The 22,525-nt window shown below is 51.1% G+C and overlaps 1 protein-coding gene across 5 annotated transcripts in view; it reads right to left on the bottom strand.

The window, feature by feature from the left end:
• CYRIB (CYFIP related Rac1 interactor B) overlaps nt 1–22,525 on the bottom strand; it is an 819,696-nt gene that overhangs the window by 248,963 nt on the left and 548,208 nt on the right. For all 5 annotated transcript variants that reach the window (XM_069621628.1, XM_069621627.1, XM_069621629.1 and 2 more), the window contains one exon: nt 3,424–3,529. In XM_069621628.1, the coding sequence (XP_069477729.1) occupies nt 3,424–3,529 (106 nt within the window). The remainder of the gene's footprint in view (nt 1–3,423; nt 3,530–22,525) is intronic.

The following is a 22,525-nucleotide window of genomic DNA, read 5'->3' on the forward strand; positions in this document are numbered from 1 at the left end:
ACCCCATGGTACACACCCGAGCTAGCCTCCAACAAACGCTCAGAGCCCTAGAGAAAAGGTGGCACAAAAACCCTAACTTGGTAGGCCTCACCAACATCAAACCTGGGAATCTAAACCGTAGGATTCAGATTACCGAGGCCAAAGCTGCTTACTACTCCAACTAGCCTCTAACAGGAGCAAAGCCCTCTTTGAACTAAAAAAGCATTGTACCAAACACTCACCTATCCCCAAGTACCAGCAACTCAGGAAAAATATACCAGAATCAACACATTAATGAAAGACAAAATTCAAGAGACCATCGATCAATCTCCCACAGCATTAGCACCCTGGCGCGCGCACACATCCCCTATGGACTGAAATCGCACCTCCCTTTCCCCCGGATTGCCTAAAAATGATTGCCTCTCTCAAACCTTCTTACACTGATATAATTCCGGCCTCCATCATTAAACAACAGATGAGCCCGGCGCTCAAATGCGCTCCTCCGCATAATCAATGCCTCCCTCGCAGAAGGATCATTCCTGGATACGCTCAAGACTGATCTCCTACGACCTCTTTAAAAAAAAAAAAAAAGAAAAAAAAACAAACAACCCTAGAGCCAAACTACCCGGCCAACTACAGGCCCATTCCGAACCTCCAGTTTATTGGCAAAATCTTGGAAAAAGTATTTGCTACACAATTACTCGCCAGAATTGAACAACTCTGCCTCCTAAATGACCATCAGTCAGGTTGCCGACCAAAGTGTGGCATCGAGACAGCCACCACCCTTGACCTCTCGGCTGCATTCAACACAGTCTACCACCACATCATTTTCTCCCTCCTTGCTGATAGGCTGGGATTCATTGACACTGTATGGAATTGGATTACCTCCTACCCCTCGGGCAGACACCAGGCTGTCCAGATTAACTTGTGTTCTAACCAACTCCAGGTTTCCTTCGGAGTCCCCCAAATCCCCGTCCTCTCACCAATCCTTTTTAACCTTTACATTGAGCCTGTGGGCACTCTCCTCAAAGATCCCAATATAGCCATCCACCAATACGCAGACGATAGTCAGTTGAACATGAGAGTAAATAGTGTGTAGGACATAATTCGTCACTGCGATTACCTAGCCATCATCCAGAGACCTGGATGTTGACTGCCTACCTCACACTAAACCCATCCAAGACAGGATTCATCCTTATCGATCCGCCCACTAATAAACAACTTGTTCAATGACTCAATGATTTGCGACTAGAAGGATATGATCCACAACTCACAGACTCAGCAAAATCCTTAGGCTTCCCCATTGACAGCAATCTGTCCTTCCAGAAACATAGCCAAGAAGGCCCAAATAGCATGGCTCTGAATCTCTAGCCTTTGAAAAATCAAACACTTCATCCCGCTGCAGGACTTCCGGACCATAGTGCAGGCCCCTGTGGTGTTGCACATTGATTGGGGGGGGGGGGGGAATGCACTCCTGACAGGGCTCCCAGCTGCTCACTTGGCTCACCTAAAAGCAGTCCAGCACGCTTAATTACAGGAGCAAGAAAATTGACTGAATTACCCCCATCCTACACAAACTACATTGGCTTCCACTACAAACCAGGATACTGTTCAAGACTGCATGGATCATCTACAAAGCAGTCATGAGTAGCACACCAGCGTACCTGGCAGCTAAGCTCTGCCTATCTGGTGGCACATGCTCCTTGTGCAGCAATTTCGACCAACCGGCTTGAATCACAACTCGCCCGCGAAGAGAGGACCCGTAAACAATCATTCTCTTGTCATGCAACCACACTAAATATACCGGTGTCGGCTTGGAATGCCCCCACAATTCTCCAATTTTACAAATCTCTCAAAACGTGGCTCTTCCATCAACACCTGACCATGGACGTACTCCAATGGACGCACATACCGATGCAGACCTCTCAGTACTGCACTCCTGTTAAAAGATGCCAGCCCAAATACCGGCTACCCACACTCTAAACCGCACTCTGCTGCTCTCGAACTGCTCTCAAACGTGGTCCGTGCATCAAACAATAAAATAAAAAATAAAATGTCATAGTATAACAAAGAATGCTAAGTCACAAATGCAAACCATATCTTATGCAAACAATAGCTTGTTGGGTACAGAAAAAACGCTTTCAACATCACTGAATGTGCAAAAAAATGCAAGTCCAAGATAGAACTGCATACTCTTCTAGATGACCCTTCCAAAGAGGATATGGTGCTATGGCTCTTAGAGGATACGATTACACCATTTGCCTCTCCCAGCTTTTCTTCTCTGCGTGTCCCTCATTCACTTTCCTCACAGCCAATTCTTGGCTATGTTACCTCTAACAACTGGCCTGCAAAACCCCAGTTTGCATATCTGGACAGTAGGTGTATGCAATAAACGCCACCATTTGTCAAATGGTAAAAAGGGAATGCCTGAGCAATTCTTGGGTCCATCATCCATCCATCCATGATTCACTCATTTCTCCAGAGGAATAACCACTGAAAATAACTTGGTAGCAACACACTGATGAAACCTGGCAAGTAGCTCTTTTAAACATACATTTCCAAACAAAATTATGGTTTTCCTTTGCTTTCCTGGGTATTATGTTCTTCAACTTCCTTAAAAGGAGGTTGAAGTAAATTCACAGGGGTCGCGATAGAGGGGCAGATGGTGCCCCATTACAGATCATTAGGCCACTACCTTTTTTCAGTCAAGGGGAGTCGGTGAAGGAAACAAGGATGGAAGTCAGAGCAGCAGTATCAAGGTGCTGGAGGGGTAGGACATTCACATTTCAGTGACTGCCAGAGTAGCCTTGTGGGAGTCGATGAGGAAAAAGGTTACAGTGGTGCTTTCATATCAGTGGCTCAGGTTAGTTCAGTCAGAGCGCAAGAGGAGCAACGAGTGGGTGGGAGTGGAAGAGCGTGGGTGGGTTGGCGCAAAGGAGCTTTGGGACAGTTTATGAGGGAAAAGGGGAAAAGAAATAGGTCACTTTGCACATAATTTATGAATTGATCAAAAAGATGTGCTCTGCTTTCAGCAGCAACACATGGGTCCACACCATTTCAATGGCAAAGCATAAATTGTTTCCATCTGCACTTGGGCTTGCATAGTGGCCTTCTGCTACTGTGAAGGAGACAAGAAATATGGGCTTTTGTATTCTCAAAACATAATTTATAACAGTGAATGTACTCACTAGAACGCTTGTAGAAATATCCTGATAAGGCACATACATTCTAGCTATGGGAAAAAGGAGCATTAGTGTTCAATTATTCTAGAATATGACTTTTAGGATAGGATACAGACCTCCGGCTTACAACCATGGCAGGTCCTCACAAGTCCATGCAAATTCCAACAGTGATGATATACATAGGCAAACACAGCGAGTGATATGAAGATGGGTCAAGGTCTGGTGAAACGAGATGGAGTAAGTACTTAAATTAAAAAGTTACCAAGTCTCTGTGAAAATTCATAGAATTTCTTCAGTTTGCCAACTAATGGAACTACTGCACCCCATGCCTTCTCTTGCAACTTTTCATCAGTAGAATGCTGAATAGCCTGGAAAGTTAAACCAAAAAAAGGAGATTATTGCATATTGAACCATCACTACAAATGATAGCATTTATAGTAGGTACTTTCACTAAAACATGAACTGAATGTAGACTCAAATGTAAGGTAAGGATGAAGAAAAGTAATGTAATCGGACTTTTAAAATCAGTCAGATGGATAATAGTTTTCAGTATCCTGCAAAGTAAATGAGGATGTCAACTAGCTATACATATAGATCACTTGAAAGCCACCTTGAGAGGAGGGTGTTGCATTGTACTCATCCACATTCTCACTCCCAATCATTGCAAGTAATCCACACCTTTAGCTTGATTAGTAGAAGTTGACCATCATCACCACTAGACTCCTAGTCCACTTTCCCCACAAACACTGAATACCAACGGCTTAAAGAAACAAGAGTCCTCAGCATTCCTACAAGACCCTATGCAGCTAGGCTTGCAGCGGTGCATCTGAAAATCAGACCCAGCCAGGTGTGGGATGAAGGAAAGCATTGAATCCAGGGGGCATTGAGAGGCTCAGCTCTTAGCAGCCGAGGTAGGTCGAAATGAGCCATATGCTTCAGGAACAAATGGAAGCAAGCAATGTAGAATAGTTTGTCACTTGCACGCCAAGACAGATTAATTGCAGAGATGCAAACACACTTCAACTTAAATATGTCTAACATGTGGTCAATGAAGTGTCACAGTCTAATAGAAGTTATATCCTTTTTCAAATTACAGTGTGTTCTCAAATTGGGACATCACCCTTTAGAAGTATGTTCGCAAACCCTTACACCCCTGATTTCAGCATCCAGCCTGATAGCAGAAGCCAAAGGTTAGAAGAATATATCAAAGATGAGGGGATAGGGGAGGCATAGGACAACCCTGCTTGAACCATGATCCATTGAAAAAAAATACTAGAGCTTTTGACATTTACAGTACCCGGGCCCTTGCTCCATTATACACTGCTGTGAAAAACCTAGAGGTGTTCTCCCAATTAGAGCCCAGGAATCCCTTACCCAGGTTGCCAGGACACGGCCATCGCTGTTGGATCCAGTTTGTGGGGGTGGACGAGTGAGGAAGGATCACTTGGGTCGGGGAGAACAGGTTATGCTTGGGAGAATATCCAAGGTGAGGCACACTTTTGTACCAAGGAGGAAGAGGACGACGAAATCCACAAGGCCTTCCTAGGTTACAATACATCTGCCCCCCCCCCCCATCTTATTAAATCTTTCCTACCCAGATCCAATAAACCCTCCGTATAGAACTCATCCTCTAAGATTTCTAACTCGCTTGCATCCAAGAATTATCTACCCCAGAATCCCTGTTTTCCTGCATCCCATCCAAACAACCCCAGACCTTTTCCACATTCCTCTGGTTATTTTGTCCCGAACACCCAATCTACTACAACGGAATACTACTGTTCCCACAATCACTTATGTTCTGTTCTACATCCCGGTCATTCTCGTTCATTACACAAACCTTCCCTATCCCGTCCTGTAGGATACGCTGACACTCCAACCCGCCCCTTCCCAATACGTACACTATTTTACCTCATGAAAGACAACAAACCTCTAATAAGACTATTTACCTGACATGTCACGACACAAGGTTAAGGCACAGTCAGGCAATTGACTTAAATCACTCGCACCCAACGACCCTTTCTTTTCCCCACAGAAATAAAAGGTGGAGCAAGAAAGCACAGTACGAGCCAGGCATTCCGCACAACGAGACAGCTATCCAGGTCTGGCAGTTCAAGAGGAGGAAAAAGGCGGCAAATATCGAGAGGCTGACAAGGAGAGACACGACCTTGCATTTTCCAATGCAGACCCGCGAAACCTCTGCAGAAGGAATCGTAAGACTGAGGACAATAGCCCAAGTGTGCTGCAACAAATGTCAACGGTACATGGAGCAGGTCAACGCTAATAAGCGGGAGCGAGGAAAACTCCTGCTACCATGGTAGCAGCCCTGACTCCAGTTACAAAGAAAGCCAAGCGGTTCATCACAGCCGGGTAGTCGAGGCGAGAGGCGATAAGAGCCGGGCTGTGGTGGATGAAAGACAAAGTGGCAAAATGAACAAAGTTGAAAAGAACTGTAAAGTGTTGAGGGAAGACCAACTGCAGAGGGAACCGGCACCATATGGGTGCTAACTCGAGAGACTCTGGTCAATGCCCAAATGAATGAAAACTACAGAAACCAAAAGACTGTGGGAGAACCGTCAAGTTGGGTCAAAGTGGTCATACAGGAGCTCAAGCAAAATCCCTGTACAGTTGAAAGCCTTTGATCTATGCACTTGAGAAAACAAGTGAAGTGAATCCAGCAAACAAATGTGAATGAAGTTGGCAAGAGTGAAGCCAACCGAGGGAAGCTGACGAGAAGGGGGCAAAGTCTTAAGTCCCAAGAAACAGTGTGTAGACAAACGTGAACCCGGCCGAGGGACGTCCACAATGAACTGTTTGAAAATAAATTAAGAAAACAAGGAGACGTGCACGGCCCCGCGTGTCATTTGGGGTACGAACCGGATAGAGGAAGAATCCAAGAGACATAAGGCAAAGAGAAGCACAATCCCGCTTGTCATTTGAGGGGTGGGGGGTCTGAGCCCGGCTGAGGGAGACCCAAGGGTGGAAGGTTACCACCCATAATTCTTTGAGAAAAGAACTGTTATACAATTTGTGGAATACAATTGGTGAAGGGTCAGCGCCCAGAATAGGGGGACCCAGGGGTAAATCTACCATCCGAGAAATATGTAGGCCAGAACTTTGTGTTTGTTGTTTTCTTGAGAATCCCATCAAGCCCACGGGATCAGGAAACCACAACCCCAAAGGCCTTGATAAAAACCTTTATAGGATCTATACCCGAAAGAGGGAGAACCAAGTGGTGAAAACCAATCACCCAGGGGGCGTCATAGAAACTGATAACTCATAATCTGCCCATTAACTCTAGGCCATGGATACTTGCACTCACGGCGTAAAGGCAGTAACCAGGTTTCTTTTACTTTATACCTCACCCTTACCCCATACACAGCCCAACAGAAGGTCGACCTATTACTTTGTTACACACAAATTGTGGTATAGTACATTTCACAATCTATAACAATGTTACTGCATAGGTTAGTCCCCTGTAGTGCGAATAGGTCACATTTTGCTAAAATAGCCCTTCCTTTAATGCCTGTGAATTACCTATACACCCTGGTATTCCAGTATAGCAAGGTCATGTGACTATTTGTGTTAGTATTTAATGCAACATAGTGCGGCAAACTCTCTAATGTCCACCTTTCCACATTCCTATTTTTAGTACAAGGCTCTGCATTACTAGCGTGAGCATTTTAAAACACTGAGCCTTTCACTTTGGAAGCCATATTCTGTACTCCATTTACATTCATTGACCTCTGCTTTAAAAGTTTACACAAAACACATTTCTTACTCAATAATATCGTAGCCTATATTCAATAATGGTGCGGCCTAGAGAGCTATTAATTCGGGTACTATTGGGGACAGACATTCTACTCAGGGCCATATAAATCTGTTATTTCCACTGAAACAATGTCGGAGGTAGCAATCCCAGTCAAGCGAGAAACATGGTTTAATAAATTCAGAACTCTTTGGCTATTTAAAAAAGGGACTTTCACTCGCTGGGTAGATTTCTATAATTTGTTAGTTTTTCCCCAGGTGAAAGCTTTTGATAGTTTTCCAAACTTCTTCTTGATAGAAGATCTCTTGGTTTTGAGCATTCTTTATTAGCTGTCTGTTTGGTGCTTGATGTTCAGTGGCTATCAAGTGAAGTCCTTGTCCGATTAGACAATTTCACCCCTCCTCTTCTGATTGTTACTTGGTATCTGTGTGTTTATGTAATGCTCACTTTCTTCATCGTCAAAGTCGCTTGTTGGTAATCTTTGGGTTCCTTTATTAGCCTTCGTTTGAACATTTTTGCGTTACTCAATCGTTTCTGCACAACTTTCTGTTCTTATCCCAGTCTATTGTTTCCTTTTTTAGCCGCCACTTCCTCCACTTGTACTATAGATATTTGCACCCTTTTTTGGCTTGGTCGTTTTCAGCCATTGGTCCGGATGTCCTTGATTATCAGTGGCATTATTGGGTCCTCTGTTTTTATTACCTTGTTCAGTCAGTTTCATATCAAATTTTGCTTAACATTCATACAATAAATATATATTCAATGAAAAAACTTTGTTAAAAGGGACGTTATGGTTAAGTTGCATTAATAAAAACCTTTGAAAGTCAATGAAAAAAAACTGTTAAAAGGGACGTTATGGTTACAAGTAAAACCGAAAAACCCCAGAAATTTGTCAGTTATGGTAAGATAAGCAACCATAACTCGCGCCACCACCATGCTGTGGGATATATTGACCCAACTCAGCTGTGCTTCCCCACATCACTAATCTGCATTTCAGCAGAAACAGCAAACTAGCTGTGCTGGCTTCTGTGAGCTCCATGGCCTCAAAACTGCGTTCTGCAGCAACAAATAGATGGCTGCACCATCTCACCAAGCACACGTTGGGCCGGATTGAACAAGGGGACACACTGAGGGAGCGTGCCAGTGTGTTCTGACATATACAAATGGAATAAAGTGAAAAAGGAGCACTGCTTTATTGCCAGCCCAAAATCCCAATTAAAAAGGAAACTTTCACCTTTAAAATAATGCTGCTGACGCGATTTTCATCTGCTCTTCCTTAAACTACTGTTATTAATAAGGCCCTGCCATGCCCAGTATATCCCATTATGCTTCAGCAAAATCAAGCATGATTTCTAATTGACGGGCCCTGTCAAACCAACTCTGAAAAATCAACAAAGGAACTTCACTTTTACCGCATGGGGAAACACGTTCATTTTCTTCACAAAGTATCAAAGATCAGTAGTTCAAAGGAACTCCAGCTATCTGGGCCATGTCAATTTCAATGCATCAGTGCTTCAAACAAAACTCTGTCATACAAGAAAATAAATAGGGCTGCAAAATAGTGTGGGAATCTGATGGAGATGAAAAGCTGAATTTAAAAAGAAATGCTGTTTTTCCAAGATGGGCGCCGGCATCGACTAGACGTGCCGACGGCTGCTCCCGGACCCTGAGGCCTTACACTCGGGACACTCACCACCCCCGGGTGCAGTAGGCAGCAGCAGACGTTGGGGCTGCACTAGGGGCCCCAGTGGCGGTTGGTAATTGGAGCCGTGGCAGTTTAGCTCGTGACCAGAGGTGGGCATCCCTCCAGCTGGCGCAGGTGAGCGCAACCGGCCCCAGAGACGGGCACCCGGCGTGAGGGAATCAGACCGGGAAGGCATCTGGCGCGGGGCAGACCACAGTATCAGCAGCGGCGGCGAATGGCCCTGGAGGAGGCGCCCGGCACAGAATGCCACGTTGGGGGCAAGGAGGTGGCCTGCACAGAGCAGGGAGAAGGGAAGAGCCCCGGCGGACAGCGGCTTCCCGCGGAGGGGTGACACGTGTGTTGCGGCACCTCCGGAGCCCGAAACGCCCCGGCCGGGGTTGCAGCGTGGGACTCTCAGCGGCGGCAGGGCTCGGCGGCTCTGAAATGGGGCGTGGAGGAGGGGCACCAGAGCTGCCGGCCCCAGAGAGTGGAGAACGCCCGGAGAGGCAAGGAGCGGGCAAACCACGGGGGGTGAGGAGGGAAGGAGGCGCTCCCCCCCCCCCCAGGTTTGCAGCAGGCCTCCGGCACCTGGGACTGGCGGGCCCCGTCGGCGGAGCACTTCTGAGGGCAGGCCTCCTTCATGGCTGAGGATTGAGGAGCAGTCAGCTGCTCCCGGCTGAGTAGGGTGAAAGACAGGGCTGCAGCGTGGAGACGGCCCAGCCCTATACCAGGAGAAGGGCAGCAGGGCCAGGAAATTCGGGGGTGAGGCTTATTGGGCCCCAGACCCATCTGGAGTCAGCGGTGCCCCTTAGGGGGGCAGGTGACTCACAGCAGAGTGGATTGGAGCCGCAGTCTCCAGAAGGCTGGGCGGTAAGAGGAGGGGGACCCAGAGGGAGCTTCTCGTTCGGGGGACCCCTGCGGGACTGGGGGAGAAGGCTTACCCCACCGACAGCCGGCAGTGTGAGTGCTTGGAGGGTGCAGAGGCAGCTTGGAGAGGCCAAGATATACCCCCGGACGTGGGGGGGACCGGACATTTTCGCCCTGACTTATCAGGCTTATCAGCACAACACAAAGGATTAGACCCGCTCTAATGTCCTCCAGGGCTAAGGGGAAAGCGACGAAGTTTGACCAGCGTGTGGGGGACTCCCTGGGTACCTTTCCCTCCATGTGGACTGCAATGGAAACCAGGGACAACAACAGAGAGGACAACGGGCAGCATAAGGTGCGGACAGCACGGGACGGAGCCGCGGACCAGGAGCCCAGGACAAGACACGACCTTAGAGGTGAGATGCAGGTCCTGAGAGAGACTCTAGCTAAAACATTTCAGGACCAATTTCAGTTAATGAGAACTGACTTTAATGTCGCGTTGGGAGAGCTGAAGCAAGAAATGTCCCAGCTGGGGGGGGGGGGGGGGGAGAAGAGAACGGACCTACTGGAAAGGGGACTGCAGGAGGCAGAAAAGGGCAAGATGGCCAACGGGGAAGCAATTGACTGCTTGGACCTAGCGATGCAAAATTTGGAAGCTCAAGTGGAGGACCTTGAAAATAGATCTAGAAGGGTCCAGGGTGAAAATCCTTCCGGAATCGGTAGCGGACAGGGATCTGAAGGGGGAAGTTCAGAGAATCTTTATTGGACTTTTGGGCGAAGGGGACCCCGAAGCGATTGAGTAGGACAGGATGCATAGCGTTGGTCACCCCCCCCCCTCCCAGGGCCCTAACGCCAGACCTCAGGATGTCCTAGCCTCGTTTGCAAGATACGCTCAAAAGGAGGCGGTGCTACGTGCGGCGAGGCTCCACGAACCAGTGCACTACAAGGGCCAGGAGATCGTACTATTCCAGGACCTGGAAAACAGCACTCTAGTGAAAAGAAGGAACATGGGCCCCGTCCTGAGAGAGCTCACTAGAAAAGGTATTACGTACAAGTGGACTTTCCCATTTGGGCTTCTGTTTGAATGGGAGGGAGCTCAAAGGCGGGCAACCACATTGCAGGAGGCGGTAAATATTATACATCTGGACCTCGAGGGTGGGGGGGGAGGCCACTGGGGGAGGACCATCCAATTCCCTCGTTGCAAAGGGACAGGGCCAAACCATGGGCTTGGTCGACGGTGGGGGAAAGAAGTAGGAGAAGAGCCACCCGGAGGAGCCCTCAGGTAGGGAGAGGGGAGGATATTCGAGATGGGGAGGAGGGGACGGAGACAGGTCCGGGGTAACGCCGGGGGCCTGAGCTGGGGTGGATCCTTAGATGGGTGTGGTGGGAAATAGGCTTTATGCAGAGCCAGGGCAGGGGGTGCAGTACATTTCTTAGAACACGCAAGGACAAGAGAGTCCGATGGCAGAGGGAGGAGAGGGATGAGGGGGGGGGGGGTCCCCAGAGGTTTCGAGAGGGCAGAGCGACAGAAGGGGGTTGGAATCCCCAGGGGGGGGAAGGGGGGACGCGAGAGAAGTCAAGGGCCGAGAAGGGCAGGAGCTGGCTCATAGAAATGGAGCAGGGGAACAGAAGTGCGGCAGTCCCAATAGTTGTTCGGCGGGTTTACATGGAAGAGGCCCTCACCCTAAATTGGGGTTTCGGGGTGGGAGGGGGAGCTTGGGGGGAAGCCACAGTTGTCAATGGAGAAGGATGGTCTCAGGGGGGCTAGCAGATTGGGGCTGAGAGGGTCAGAAGGGGGGGGGGATCTGAGCCCCCCTCGGAAGGGAAGGGGGGGCACGTACAGGGCACACCCGGGGGAAGGTTAGCGAGTCGGCTAGAGGCGCATTGCGCCCCAACGTTGCTTTTAGGTGGCCAACACATAATGTGAGGGGGCTTAACTCCCCCCCCCCCTCAAATGAACAAAATTGGAGCAATTTACTAAATCTCATAAACCAGATGTGCTGGCATTACAAGAGACTCACTTAAGGCGGCAAGATCAGGGCCGTTTGCGTCTGAAGGGCTTCCCACAGATATGGTTTGCATCCAGCCCTACGAAGAAAGAGGGGGGTGGCCCTGGCCTTCGGGAGGGGGATTGACCTTAGACTCCAGGAGATCCTCAGAGACGGGAACGGAAAGTACATTATGGTGCGGGGGGAGATAATGGGTTTGTGCTATACCATTGCATCGGTATATGGTCCTAATGTGGGCCAAGACCAGTTCTTGCGCGATACCCTGAACATTTTAGAGAACCTCGCGAGGGGACAAGTGATATTGATGGGAGATTTTAACATGGCCTGGGATAGGGGGCGAGACCGGTCCCGGCATTGAGGGGTAGGGGGCGGGGTGGTGGCTTCTCCCCAGTTGAGGGAGAGATGGGAGGAAGCCGGGTTACGGGATACATGGCAAGCACTACGGGGAGATGAGGAGGGCTTCACCTTCCTCTCGGATGCCCACAGAACCCAGTCCAGAATTGACTACATTTGGGTATCCGCCAGTCTGATGGGAGAGGTGGAGGCTGTTGAAGTGGACCCTCTGGGAATAGCCGAGCACAAGGTGGTGCAAATGAAACTGAGGCTTGGGAGGCGAAGGCGGGGGGTGTGGGGCTGGAAATTCCCTGGGGAACTCCTGAGGGATCATGTGATACGAGAGGAGATAGGAGGCAAGATCCGGGACTTCGAGAGGAACAATAACTCGGACACGAGTCAGAGCACAAGATGGGACACCTTCAAGGCAACTCTGAGGGGGGAACTCATCGATATAAAGGCGGAGAGAAATAGACTATTAAGAGGTTTAGAATCTCAGCTGGAGAGGGAGGTCGAGATTGCCAGGGCCCGGGTGCAGGAAACCCCTACAAGGAAGGCACATAGGGAGTATAGGTTAGCGGGAGGACAGCTCGGGATCCTGAGAACCAAAAAAGCGGAAGAAGCTATGCTCAGGGTAAGGCAAACATTCTACGCAAAGGCCAATAAGGCAGATTCACTCTTAGCTCGCCTCCTGAGGGGACAAAGGGAGCAGAAAGTGATAACGGCTATTAAGGATGAGGGGGGTAAGAGACTCACCCGGGCCGAAGCGATAAAGGGGAGAATGGTGGAATTCTATGAAGCCCTTTACTCTTCCCAGCGCCCACACCTGCACAAAGAGTTTTTGGGGAACTTACCTTCTGCAACTATCCAGGGAGGAGGGCGAGGATCTGGGCCGACCTATCACGGAGGATGAGGTGAGGGCCACCATAGTATCACTCTCCCAAAATAAAGCTCCTGGACCCGATGGCTACCCGACCTCCTACTATAAAACATATTCCCACCTTTTGGTCCCGCATCTAACAACTATTTAACACGTATGGTGCCGAGGGCGGAATCACCCCTACGATGGAGGAGGCCAAAATTACCCTTATACATAAAGCAGGGAAAGACCCGAAAGAATGTACTTCCTACCGCCCCATTGCCCTTATAAACCAGACAAAAAATGTTACCAAAATATTGGTGAGGCGCCTGGAAAGGTACCTACCCCCGCTAATCCAACAAGATCAGGCGGGTTTTGTTATGGGCAGGCAAACCGCCGATATCAGGAGGGTGGATCACTTGGTGGAGAAATCCCACAAGACGACCACTCCGGCGATCCTCTTGGCGCTTGACGCCGAAAAGGCGTTTGATCGGGTGGAGTGGTCGTTTTTATTTCAGGTGATGGGAAGAGGTATATAAACTTGGTCACTGCTAACTATAAAAACCCCACGTCACGTATCCTGGTGAATGGGGAAATGTCCCAGCCTTTCAGACTCCAGCGGGGAACGAAACAGGGGTGCCCCCTCTCCCCATTGCTCTATGCCATATACTTGGAGCCACTCCTTCTGGCAATACGTCAGGTGGAAGATATTCGGGGTATAGCATTTGGGGGGGTAGCATAAGGTAGCAGCCTTTGCCGATGATAGGTTGCTCACGCTAACAAACCCAAAAGAGTCCATCAAAGCAAGCATAGCATTACTAACCAAATTCAGGGAACTTTCAGGTTTGCGGGTTAATTTCCAGAAGTCAGAGTTAATGGATCTGTGCCCAGGGGAGCAAGAAGCGAGGGAGACGAGGGCGATATCCCCGTTCAAGTGGAGCCCGACCGGGTTGTGTTATCTGGGGGTAAGGATAACCCCCTCGCTGGAGGGCTGGTTTGGAGCAAATTACGAGCCCATACTATTGGCAATTAAAAAAGACCTAATGAAATGGGGTGCCCTATGGATATCCTGGCTGGGAAGAGTTCTTAAAATGGTAATTCTCCCCCGGGTACTTTATCTTTTTCAGGCTATCCCCCTGCGGGTTCCGGAAAGCTTTTTCAAGAAATTGGATCGGGTGGTCAGGGAATTTGTCTGGGAGGGCAAGAGATCGCGTTTATCCAGGTGACTACTAACGGCTTCCAGGGAGAAGGGGGGTTTGGCCTTCCCCGATTTCCCCCGCTACCATGAAGCAGCACAATTTAGGGTAATTAAGGAATGGTTTTCAAAGGATTACCTTAAGCACTGGGTGAAAAAGGATAGAGCAGTAGCTCGGCATCATTTGGGGGAAGTACTGTGGCTCCACCTCTACCTGAGTGCTATTACGAAAGGAGTGGTGGACAGTTGGGACAGGGCGGTAGAGAAGCCGGGGATCACGACCTTCCCATCACAGCTCACTCCAATTTTAAATAACGGGGACTTCACACCGGGGCTGGAGAGGGGAGCGTTCCTGAAATGGGAGAGTGGGGGTTGCAGAACCCTGAGGGACATGTTCAACGGAGAAAGGGTGAAAACATTCGAGGAATATAAACAGGAGTGCGGTTTGGGAGAGCGGGAGAGACATTGGTACTTCCAAATTAGGCACTGGAAAATGTCTGTGGAGGTAAGGAAGGCCGCAACCAGAGACCTAACGCAGTTTGAACGGTTCTTAACAACCCACGAGGGATCCAGAGGGTTAATCTCGGACTTATACAAGCAACTAAAGAATACCGGCCCGAGAGTCACTTGGGCGTACATGAGGGACTGGGGACGGCAACCAGGGGCCAGAATGGAACAAGAGGACTGGGAGAGGCTGTGGAAGCAGATCCCAAAGGTGGCAAAAGTGATCTAGTTGCAGGAGGCTTGGTATAAGTAAATGTACGGCTGGCATTATACTCCGGCCCGACTACAGGCGATGTATCCGGCGACCTGGGGTAAGTGCTGGAGGGGCAGCGGGGAAGAAAGTCCAGCAACACATATATGGTGGGACTGCCCCATTATCCAGCCTTTCTGGTGCGAAATTGTTTTCGGGCCCTCTCTCAGGCTTTGGGGGAGGGAGCCAACCAAGATCCTCGGGAGATTCTACTGGGGAAAAGTGGGCAGGGGGACGAAGTGGAGATATGAGGATGTACTAAGGTGAAAGTGATCTTCACTCTGGCCGCAATGGCCCTCATTGCACAGAAGTGGAAGAGCCCTACGATTCCAACAGAGCAAGAATGGTTAAGGAAGATGTGGACTATAGTTTCAATGGAATGGGCAACATATGCTGTCAAAAATAAGCTGGAGATCTTTCCTGTAGACAGGGGAGAGACACTGGACTAGCTGAAAGGGGAATTTAGTGAGCAATGGTGCCCTCAAAGACTCAAACTGTTAGACATCTATGGCTGAAAGGCTGGATGGGAAACAGCTGGGTGGGGGGTTGCGGGGGGTAGTACCATTGGTGCTGTGGCAGGGGTTTGCGGGGGTGGGGGGGGGGGGGTTTAGTTTAATGCTGTTTTTGATTTGGTTTTATGAACAAAAAAGTTTAAAAAAGAAATGCCAGCTTGCACCACACGTGTAAAAGAATAGGCTTTACAAACTGAAGGAGCAACATGCCAGTTTTAAAAAGTACAGCTGTTGAATGAAAGCTTGCCATTACCTAGCAATGTGAAGGGGTTTGTTGCTGGTGAAAATACACACATGGGCTATTTCATTCCACAGGCTTGTTTTAATTCAGGACCAAATATAAGAAAATCAAGGTTTTAAACCACCGTTTAGGCCGAATCTTTCATACTCAAAATTACTAAATAGTATTAACCGGACAAAACAATGTTGCACGGATTGCAGAGCTCTAGTGCTATGCTCTACATAAAATATCTAACCTGTTTATGTAAGTTGCTAAGAGACTTCAACTGTATAAATGTACCATTTGTGGCAAAATCGGATTTTAGCTAAAGTAACTGTGGGAGGTTTTTGAACATTGGAAAACTGACATTGAAAGTCTAAAATGTTATCCTGAAATCCAACCAGTTGAGAGCGAGGCGGAGACTAGCACCCCTGACCAATTCAGTCAGTTAATGGCGTGCTTAGTTAAGCCTGCCCAGCCATATACTTTGATGATGTCACTATGCATTATAAATAAGAGTCCCTGACAAGACTGTAGACACTCTTCCTGATTTTCCTGTGCCGGCATTCCTGTTCCATTCATCCTGCTGAGTCCAGATTCCAACTACAAGGCCTAAGCATTGCTGATCCTTCCAGCAAGGCATCAATTCTAAAATCCCAAACATCCAAAGGGAGAAAGCTGTGGTATTCTTTGGAACGCATCCCGATACCACTAATTGCTGCCCACTAGCTGCATCCAGCGGTACCTGTGCCATCCGGTGACCCCAACCTTGCCCAGCTGTCTTTTGAACAGCTGTCCTTTGCCAGGCGCACTGCCATGTGGCACCAGAACCCGTTGACGGTCCAAAAACCCCAAACTAAAAGTGGACTAAGTATAATCCCTACCCATAGAAATCCATAGTCTATCTTGTCTTGCATGTGTCCTTATCCCACACTCTAAGCCATCCTATCCTTATCCTGGTAACTTGTTAAAACTGTCAGAATTATCCATGCAACCCTGCCCTTGATTCTAGTGCTAGCGCCATTTCTCTTCATTTTTGTCTGGTGTAAACTGTAAGCCTTAGTTATATTTAGAGTAATCCAACTAATTTCCATATATATTATTGTTGGGGTTGAGCACTAGGGTGGTAAGGTTGACGTCGCAAATCAACCTTGGTGCTTACTGTATTCCTCTTCAACAAAATAGTCTAGATAATTCATTTCAAGTAAAATTTGCTTTTGTTTCAAAACTGAAGTCTTCATTTTGACTGCTTTGTTTTTTGAAAACTGAACCCCATTTCAACCTGAAAATTACATTCAAAACTGCAGCTACCCCCATTCTTTCACTTCTGTAATATCCCTGTGATGTACCTCTGTTCCCCAGACTAAAACCCCCATCACAAGGAACAAGTTACTTACCTGTAACTTTTGTTCTCCAGCATGGGTCTGGCATGGATTCACATGCTCATGAATATTCCCAGTCATCAGGCCGGGAATCCTAGGCATAGAAAAAAATCAGTATCAGTTTCGTTTCTGACCTGTCTTTCTCAGTAGTAACCAATCTCTGGGTCATACTGCCCCCAGCCAATGACTGCCCTCTCCCTAAGCCCCACCCCTGGCAGCCATCCTCAGATTTGGTAGCACGTGAAGTGGCAGTATGACCAAGTGAAGAGCCGCAGAGGGGTAGGCGGGAGGGTTCGCATGTGAATCCATGCCAGACCCATGCTGGAGAACAGTTACAGGTAAGTAACTTGTTCCTTCTCCAGCATGGGGTCTGGCATGGATTCACATGCTCATGAATATAAGAATACATAGCAGTATACACATGCACAACCACGGGAGGTGGCAAAAGGCTCAATATCAAGCAATACAACAACTCAACATTAAGCAACTCTTACCTCCTCACCAGGCTCACCTTAATGCGAACAGGTTGCGCAGCACTGCCTGGCCGACTCTGGACTCCTCCCTGGAATCCCGGTCGACGCAGTAGAATCTCGTGAAGGTGTGCGTCGACCTCCACGTAGCAGCCCTGCAGATGTCGAGCAGGGGCACACCAGACAGGAACGCTGTAGTAGCAGCGATCGCTCTGGTCGAATGGGCTCTCGGGCAGCCCAGCAGCGGTCGGTTTGCCAACCGGTGACAGTGCATGATGCAGCCGGAGAGCCATCTGGAAATGGAAGTCTTCGAGAGAGCCTTCCCTTGATTCACAGGTCCAAAGTTCACAAACAGCTGTGATGTCTTCCGGAAACTCTTTGTGCGGTCCACGTAGAACTTCAGCGCTCTAGCTACATCTAGCGAGTGCAGAGTCCTCTCAGCCGGCGACGAAGGCGACAGGAAGAAAACTGGCAACACCAAGGGCTCGTTGAGGTGGAAGTCCGACGGCACCTTGGGCATGAAGGAGGGGTGCGTCCTCAGCATCACCCTCGTGTCGTGAAAAGTCAAGTATGGAGGCTTGCAAGAAAGGGCCTGGATCTCTCCCACTCGTCGTGCAGAGGTGATGGCCACGAGGAATGCTGTCTTCCACGACAAACTTCAACGGCACTGAATGCATAGGCTCGAATGGGGCCCCCATTAGCCTAGTTAGTACCACGTTGAGCTCCCACGCCGGGGCAGGGGCCTTCACCGGCGGGAATGATCGGAACAGTCCTTTCATAAATTCCTTCACCAGACGATGAGACCACAAGGACGCCCGTCCTGTAGTTCTGGTGTAACGTGAGACGGCAGCCAGATGTACCTTGAGGGAAGCGTGAGATAGGCCAGCCTTGGCCAAAGACAGTAGGTACGGCAATACTTGAGGGGCCGTAATCCGCAGAGGGTTAATCTTCTGTGCCCGGCACCAGACAGAGAACCTCTTCCATTTGTGTCCGTAGCACTTGAGAGTTGAGGATGCCCTGGCCTTTGCAAGAACCTCTCTGCAGTCGCCCGGGATGTCGTATCCTCCAAACTCTAGTGCTGCAGGAGCCAGGCCTGCAAGTTCAGCGACTCTGGTTCGTGATGAAGAATGGCGCCTCCTTCTCTGGAGAGAAGATCCGCGTCCGTCAGCAGCTTGACTGGTGTGGACGCTGACAAGTCCAGAAGGTCCGGGAACCAGATCTGCCTCGGCCACGCCGGTGCAACGAGGATCATCCTGCACCAGGACCTCTTGAGCTGGTTGACGAGCCGGAGTAGCAACGGCAACGGCGGGAATGCATAAAGGAACAGGCCGTCCCAGGGGAACGAGAAAGTATCGCCCATGCTCCTCGGTTGGGGAAACCTGCTGGCGAATCTCCGGCACTTAGAGTTCGCCGCCGTCGCAAAGAGATCGATCTGGGGTTCGCCCCATCGTCGGAAGAGTCGGTCCACTTGATCCTGGCGCAGTTCCCACTCGTGGCACGAGCGCAGCTCCCTGCTGAGTGAGTCGGCGATGGTGTTTTTTTGTCCCTGCCAGATGAAAGGGTACCAGAAACATCCCTTGGGCGATGGCCCAATGCCACAGATCCTGGGCTTCCTTGGACAGGGCAGGGGATCTGGTTCCGCCCTGCTTCCGAATGTAAAACATTGCGGTGGTGTTGTCGGTGAAGATCCTCACCACCTTGCCCTTGAGGGACGGAAGGAAGGACCTGAGGGCCCAGAACACTGCGCGGAGCTCCAAGATGTTGATGTGGAGAGTCTGCTCCTCCGAGCACCAAAGGCCTCTCGCGTGGAGGCCCCCCGGTGTGCGCTCCCCAACCTTCCAGGGAGGCATCCGTCGTCACCGTCGCCTGGTGGGCCGGGGCTAGGAAGCCTGTTCCCGCTGTCAGATGAGCGCGGACAACCCACCATCGTATCGCCTGACGAAACGTTTCGTCGAGCGAGATCCTGTCCTCGAAGCTGCCCGTCGTCTGGATCCAGTGGGCGTCGAGGAATTCTTGCAAGGGCAGCATCCGAAGTCTGCAATGGGGCACCAGATAAATGCAGGAGGACATCATTCCGAGGAGGGACTTGATAGACCTCACTCTGGCCACGTCCGTGGCCATTAGACGTTGCACCTTTCCTAGGATGGTCCTCATCCTTTCCTCCGATGGTGAGGCCTGCCGCGCCACTGTGTCGAGCTGTGCTCCCAGAAACAGAGCGACTTGCGACAGGACCAGGTGGGATTTTGGAAAGTTGATGGAGAACCCCAGGTCCGTGAGCAGCTGGACGGACTTCGCAGTGTGTTCCAGGGCGAGCTCCCTTGTCCTTGCCCGTATGAGCCAGTCGTCCAGGTAGGGGTAGAAGTGGATCCCCTGCAGGCGCAGCCGCGCCGCCACCGGTGCTAGGCACTTGGTGAACACCCTGGGCGCCGATGTTAATCCGAACGAGAGGGCCTTGAACTGGTAGTGCCGCCCTTTGACCACGAACCTGAGGAACTTTCGGTGCCTCTTTATAATAGGGATGTGGAAATAAGCATCCTCCAAGTCCAACGACAGGAAATCGCCCTCCTCCAGCTGTCCCAGCATGTGCTGGAGGGTGACCATCCGGAACTTCTGTGCCTTGATGTATCTGTTTAGTCGTCGCAGGTCCAGGATGGGACGCCATCCTCCTGTCTTCTTCCTCAAGAGGAAGTATCTTGAGTAAACTCCGGAGCCCCGAAGCCTCTTCGGGACGAGCTCGATGGCACCTTTCCTGAGCATCGCCCGTACTTCCAACAGCAGTTGAGGGACGTGATTTTCCTTCCGGGCGACGGGAGGAATGCGGGGGCACCTCTTCTGGAACTCGAGGACGTGCCCCAGGGCCAGGGCGTCCAGCACCCAACGGTCGGTGGAGATGGACTCCCACACGCCGAAATACTTCGTCAGCCGGCCTCCCACTGGGGTGCTTCAGCGGGGGCCCGACCCGACGGACGGTTCAATCTTGCTTGGAGGCCGCTTTGCCTCCTTGACCACCTTGGCGACGACGGCGGGATCCACCTGACTTGCCGCGTCCCCTGTAGGCCTCCTGCGACGAAGACCTTGCCGCTTGACGGTAAGTAGAGGAGCTACTGCCGGCTCCCTTGGAGGCACCCCGTCTGCCTCCGGATCTCCGAAAGGACGGCCGTCGCTGTTGGAGCACACCCAGTGCACGGGCCGTCTCTGTGTCCGTCTTGATCGCCTGAAGGGATTCATCAACCGCCTTGCCAAAAAGGTTGTTCCCATCGAAGGGCATGTCCAAACCCTTGGTCTGAACGCCCTGGCGGAAATCCGTCGCCCTGAGCCATCCTCGTCGTCTCAGGCAAACGCCGTTGCCCAACTGACGGAAACCGGTGTCGGCAATGTCCGTAGCCACCGTAATGGCGTGGTCCGAGGCAATCTCACCTTCCTGCAAGATTTCCAGGGCCTCAGCCCTCTTGGCATCCGGAAGGAAGCCCAACAGAGGGGCGATCTTGAACCACAACTCCCTGTCGTAGCGGGCTACGATGGCCAGGGCGTTGGCCGCCTTGATGGTCGTCGCTGTAGATGAGATGACCCGTCGTCCCATCGCATCCAGTTTCCTACCCTCGCTGTCCACAGGGGAGGTTGAAGTCGAGGCCGATGCCCCCCCGCTTTCTTCTTGGCCGCCGCCAAAACGACCGAGTCCGGGGTAGGTTACCCCCTAAGGCACAAGGGGGCAGCGTCGGGGACCCGGTACTTCTTCTCGTACCGGTCCCTCTTCGCAGGAGCCGTGGCAGGGTTCTTGAGGAGGGCGAGCCCCTCATCCCAGATGTCATCAAGAAGCGGTACGGCGAGGACCGTCTTCCTTTTAGCCTTGCGCCCCTGGTAAAGGAACCCCTCCTTTTCCTCGGGGCAGAGCTGGAAGAGCTTGGATGCCCTGGAGATCATTGCATGGAAGGATTCAATCGCGTCGGGCGTGGACGCCCGGGCAGGGGGCGACGGGGGACACGTCCCGTCGTCGCCTCCGTCGTCAACCGTACCCGTCGTAGTCGTGTCCATGCCTGTATCATCCCCGTGGGTAGAGGACCGGGGGAAGGCAGAGAAGGCCGCAGTGGCGGGAGAGGAGGCCTAGGATGCGTCGTCCTCTTAGGCGGTGGGCTCCCCGAAGGACCTGGCTCCGGATCCTCGGTCGAGTCTGGCTCAGGCTCCTCCGTCGGGGGAAGGGGCAACCTAGTCCTTATCTCCGAGCATAAGGACTGGATGGCTGACAAAATGGCCGCCGAGGTGTCCTGTGGCGCCAGAAATGAAGGGCGCGAGGGCTCTTGAGGAGCCTCGTCTGCGTCACCGTTGCCCTCGTCGTTGCCCTCGTCGGGATCCCTCCCGATGGGCTGGGTCTCCTCCACGACTTGGATGAGCTCCTCTTCAGAGGTCGTGTCCGTATCCACGACGGCCACCACCCCCTCCCATCCCCCCTTTCCAACAAGGACTTCGTGGGGGTCTTCTCGATGGGCCTGAAAGACTCCCCCCTCCGCGGTGGCAGGGAGACTATGGTACCTGAGGGCGCCTCCACTGGTGTAGCCTCCACAGGCTGAGCCAGGGCCACGGCGACATCCTCAATCGAGGTCCTAGCAGGGTGAATCACGGCCAACGTCACCTTCTGTACGCCTGGGGCCTTCACCTTCGTGGGAGGGTCCGAGCCTCGCTCTCCCCTCTGCCGGAGTCTTCAAGATCGACCGGGGCCTCTCCAGAAGCTTCGCCGGTTTCACGGACTTCCTCTTACCCGAGCCAGAGCGTTGGCTCGTGGTCGATGGCACCGGGGAGCGTGCACCCTGCCTGGCAGCCAAGGAGCCCGACCGTTCGGCACTCCCGGTGCCCGCGGACTTGCGGTGCTTAGGCTTTTGTTGGGCCGCCGGGCACCCTCACAGGACTTAGAAGACCGCTCCGACTTCTTCTTCTTCTTCTTCTCGCCTGGCGGGCTCTTACCTTCCAGCCAGTTGGCGAGACGGAGGTGGCGATCCTTCATGGTCCGCTCCGACATGTTTCCACAAAACGCGCAGTCCTTTTCCTTGTGCGTCTTGTCCTCATGGAGACAGAGGCAGAACGAATGCTCGTCCTCCTTGAAAACGTTCTGAAGCTGGCATCCAGGGCAGGTCCTGAATAGCTTCCCGGGCGTCGAGCTCCCATGTCCGGGGTAGGCCTTGGAACTTCTGGAATCCTCCAAAAGCGTAACTCGACGAAATCTTCACCCTTGAGGGGCGTAGAAAACTCTGAAACGGATCCCCGTTGATCGGAAGTAGAAACGGTGGAGCTTGAGGCTCTTTTAACCGAAAAAATGGGAAA

Source organism: Ambystoma mexicanum, chromosome 5q, assembly GCF_040938575.1.
Source record: "Ambystoma mexicanum isolate Mex_15411 chromosome 5q, UKY_AmexF1_1, whole genome shotgun sequence".
Lineage (NCBI taxonomy): Eukaryota > Metazoa > Chordata > Amphibia > Caudata > Ambystomatidae > Ambystoma > Ambystoma mexicanum.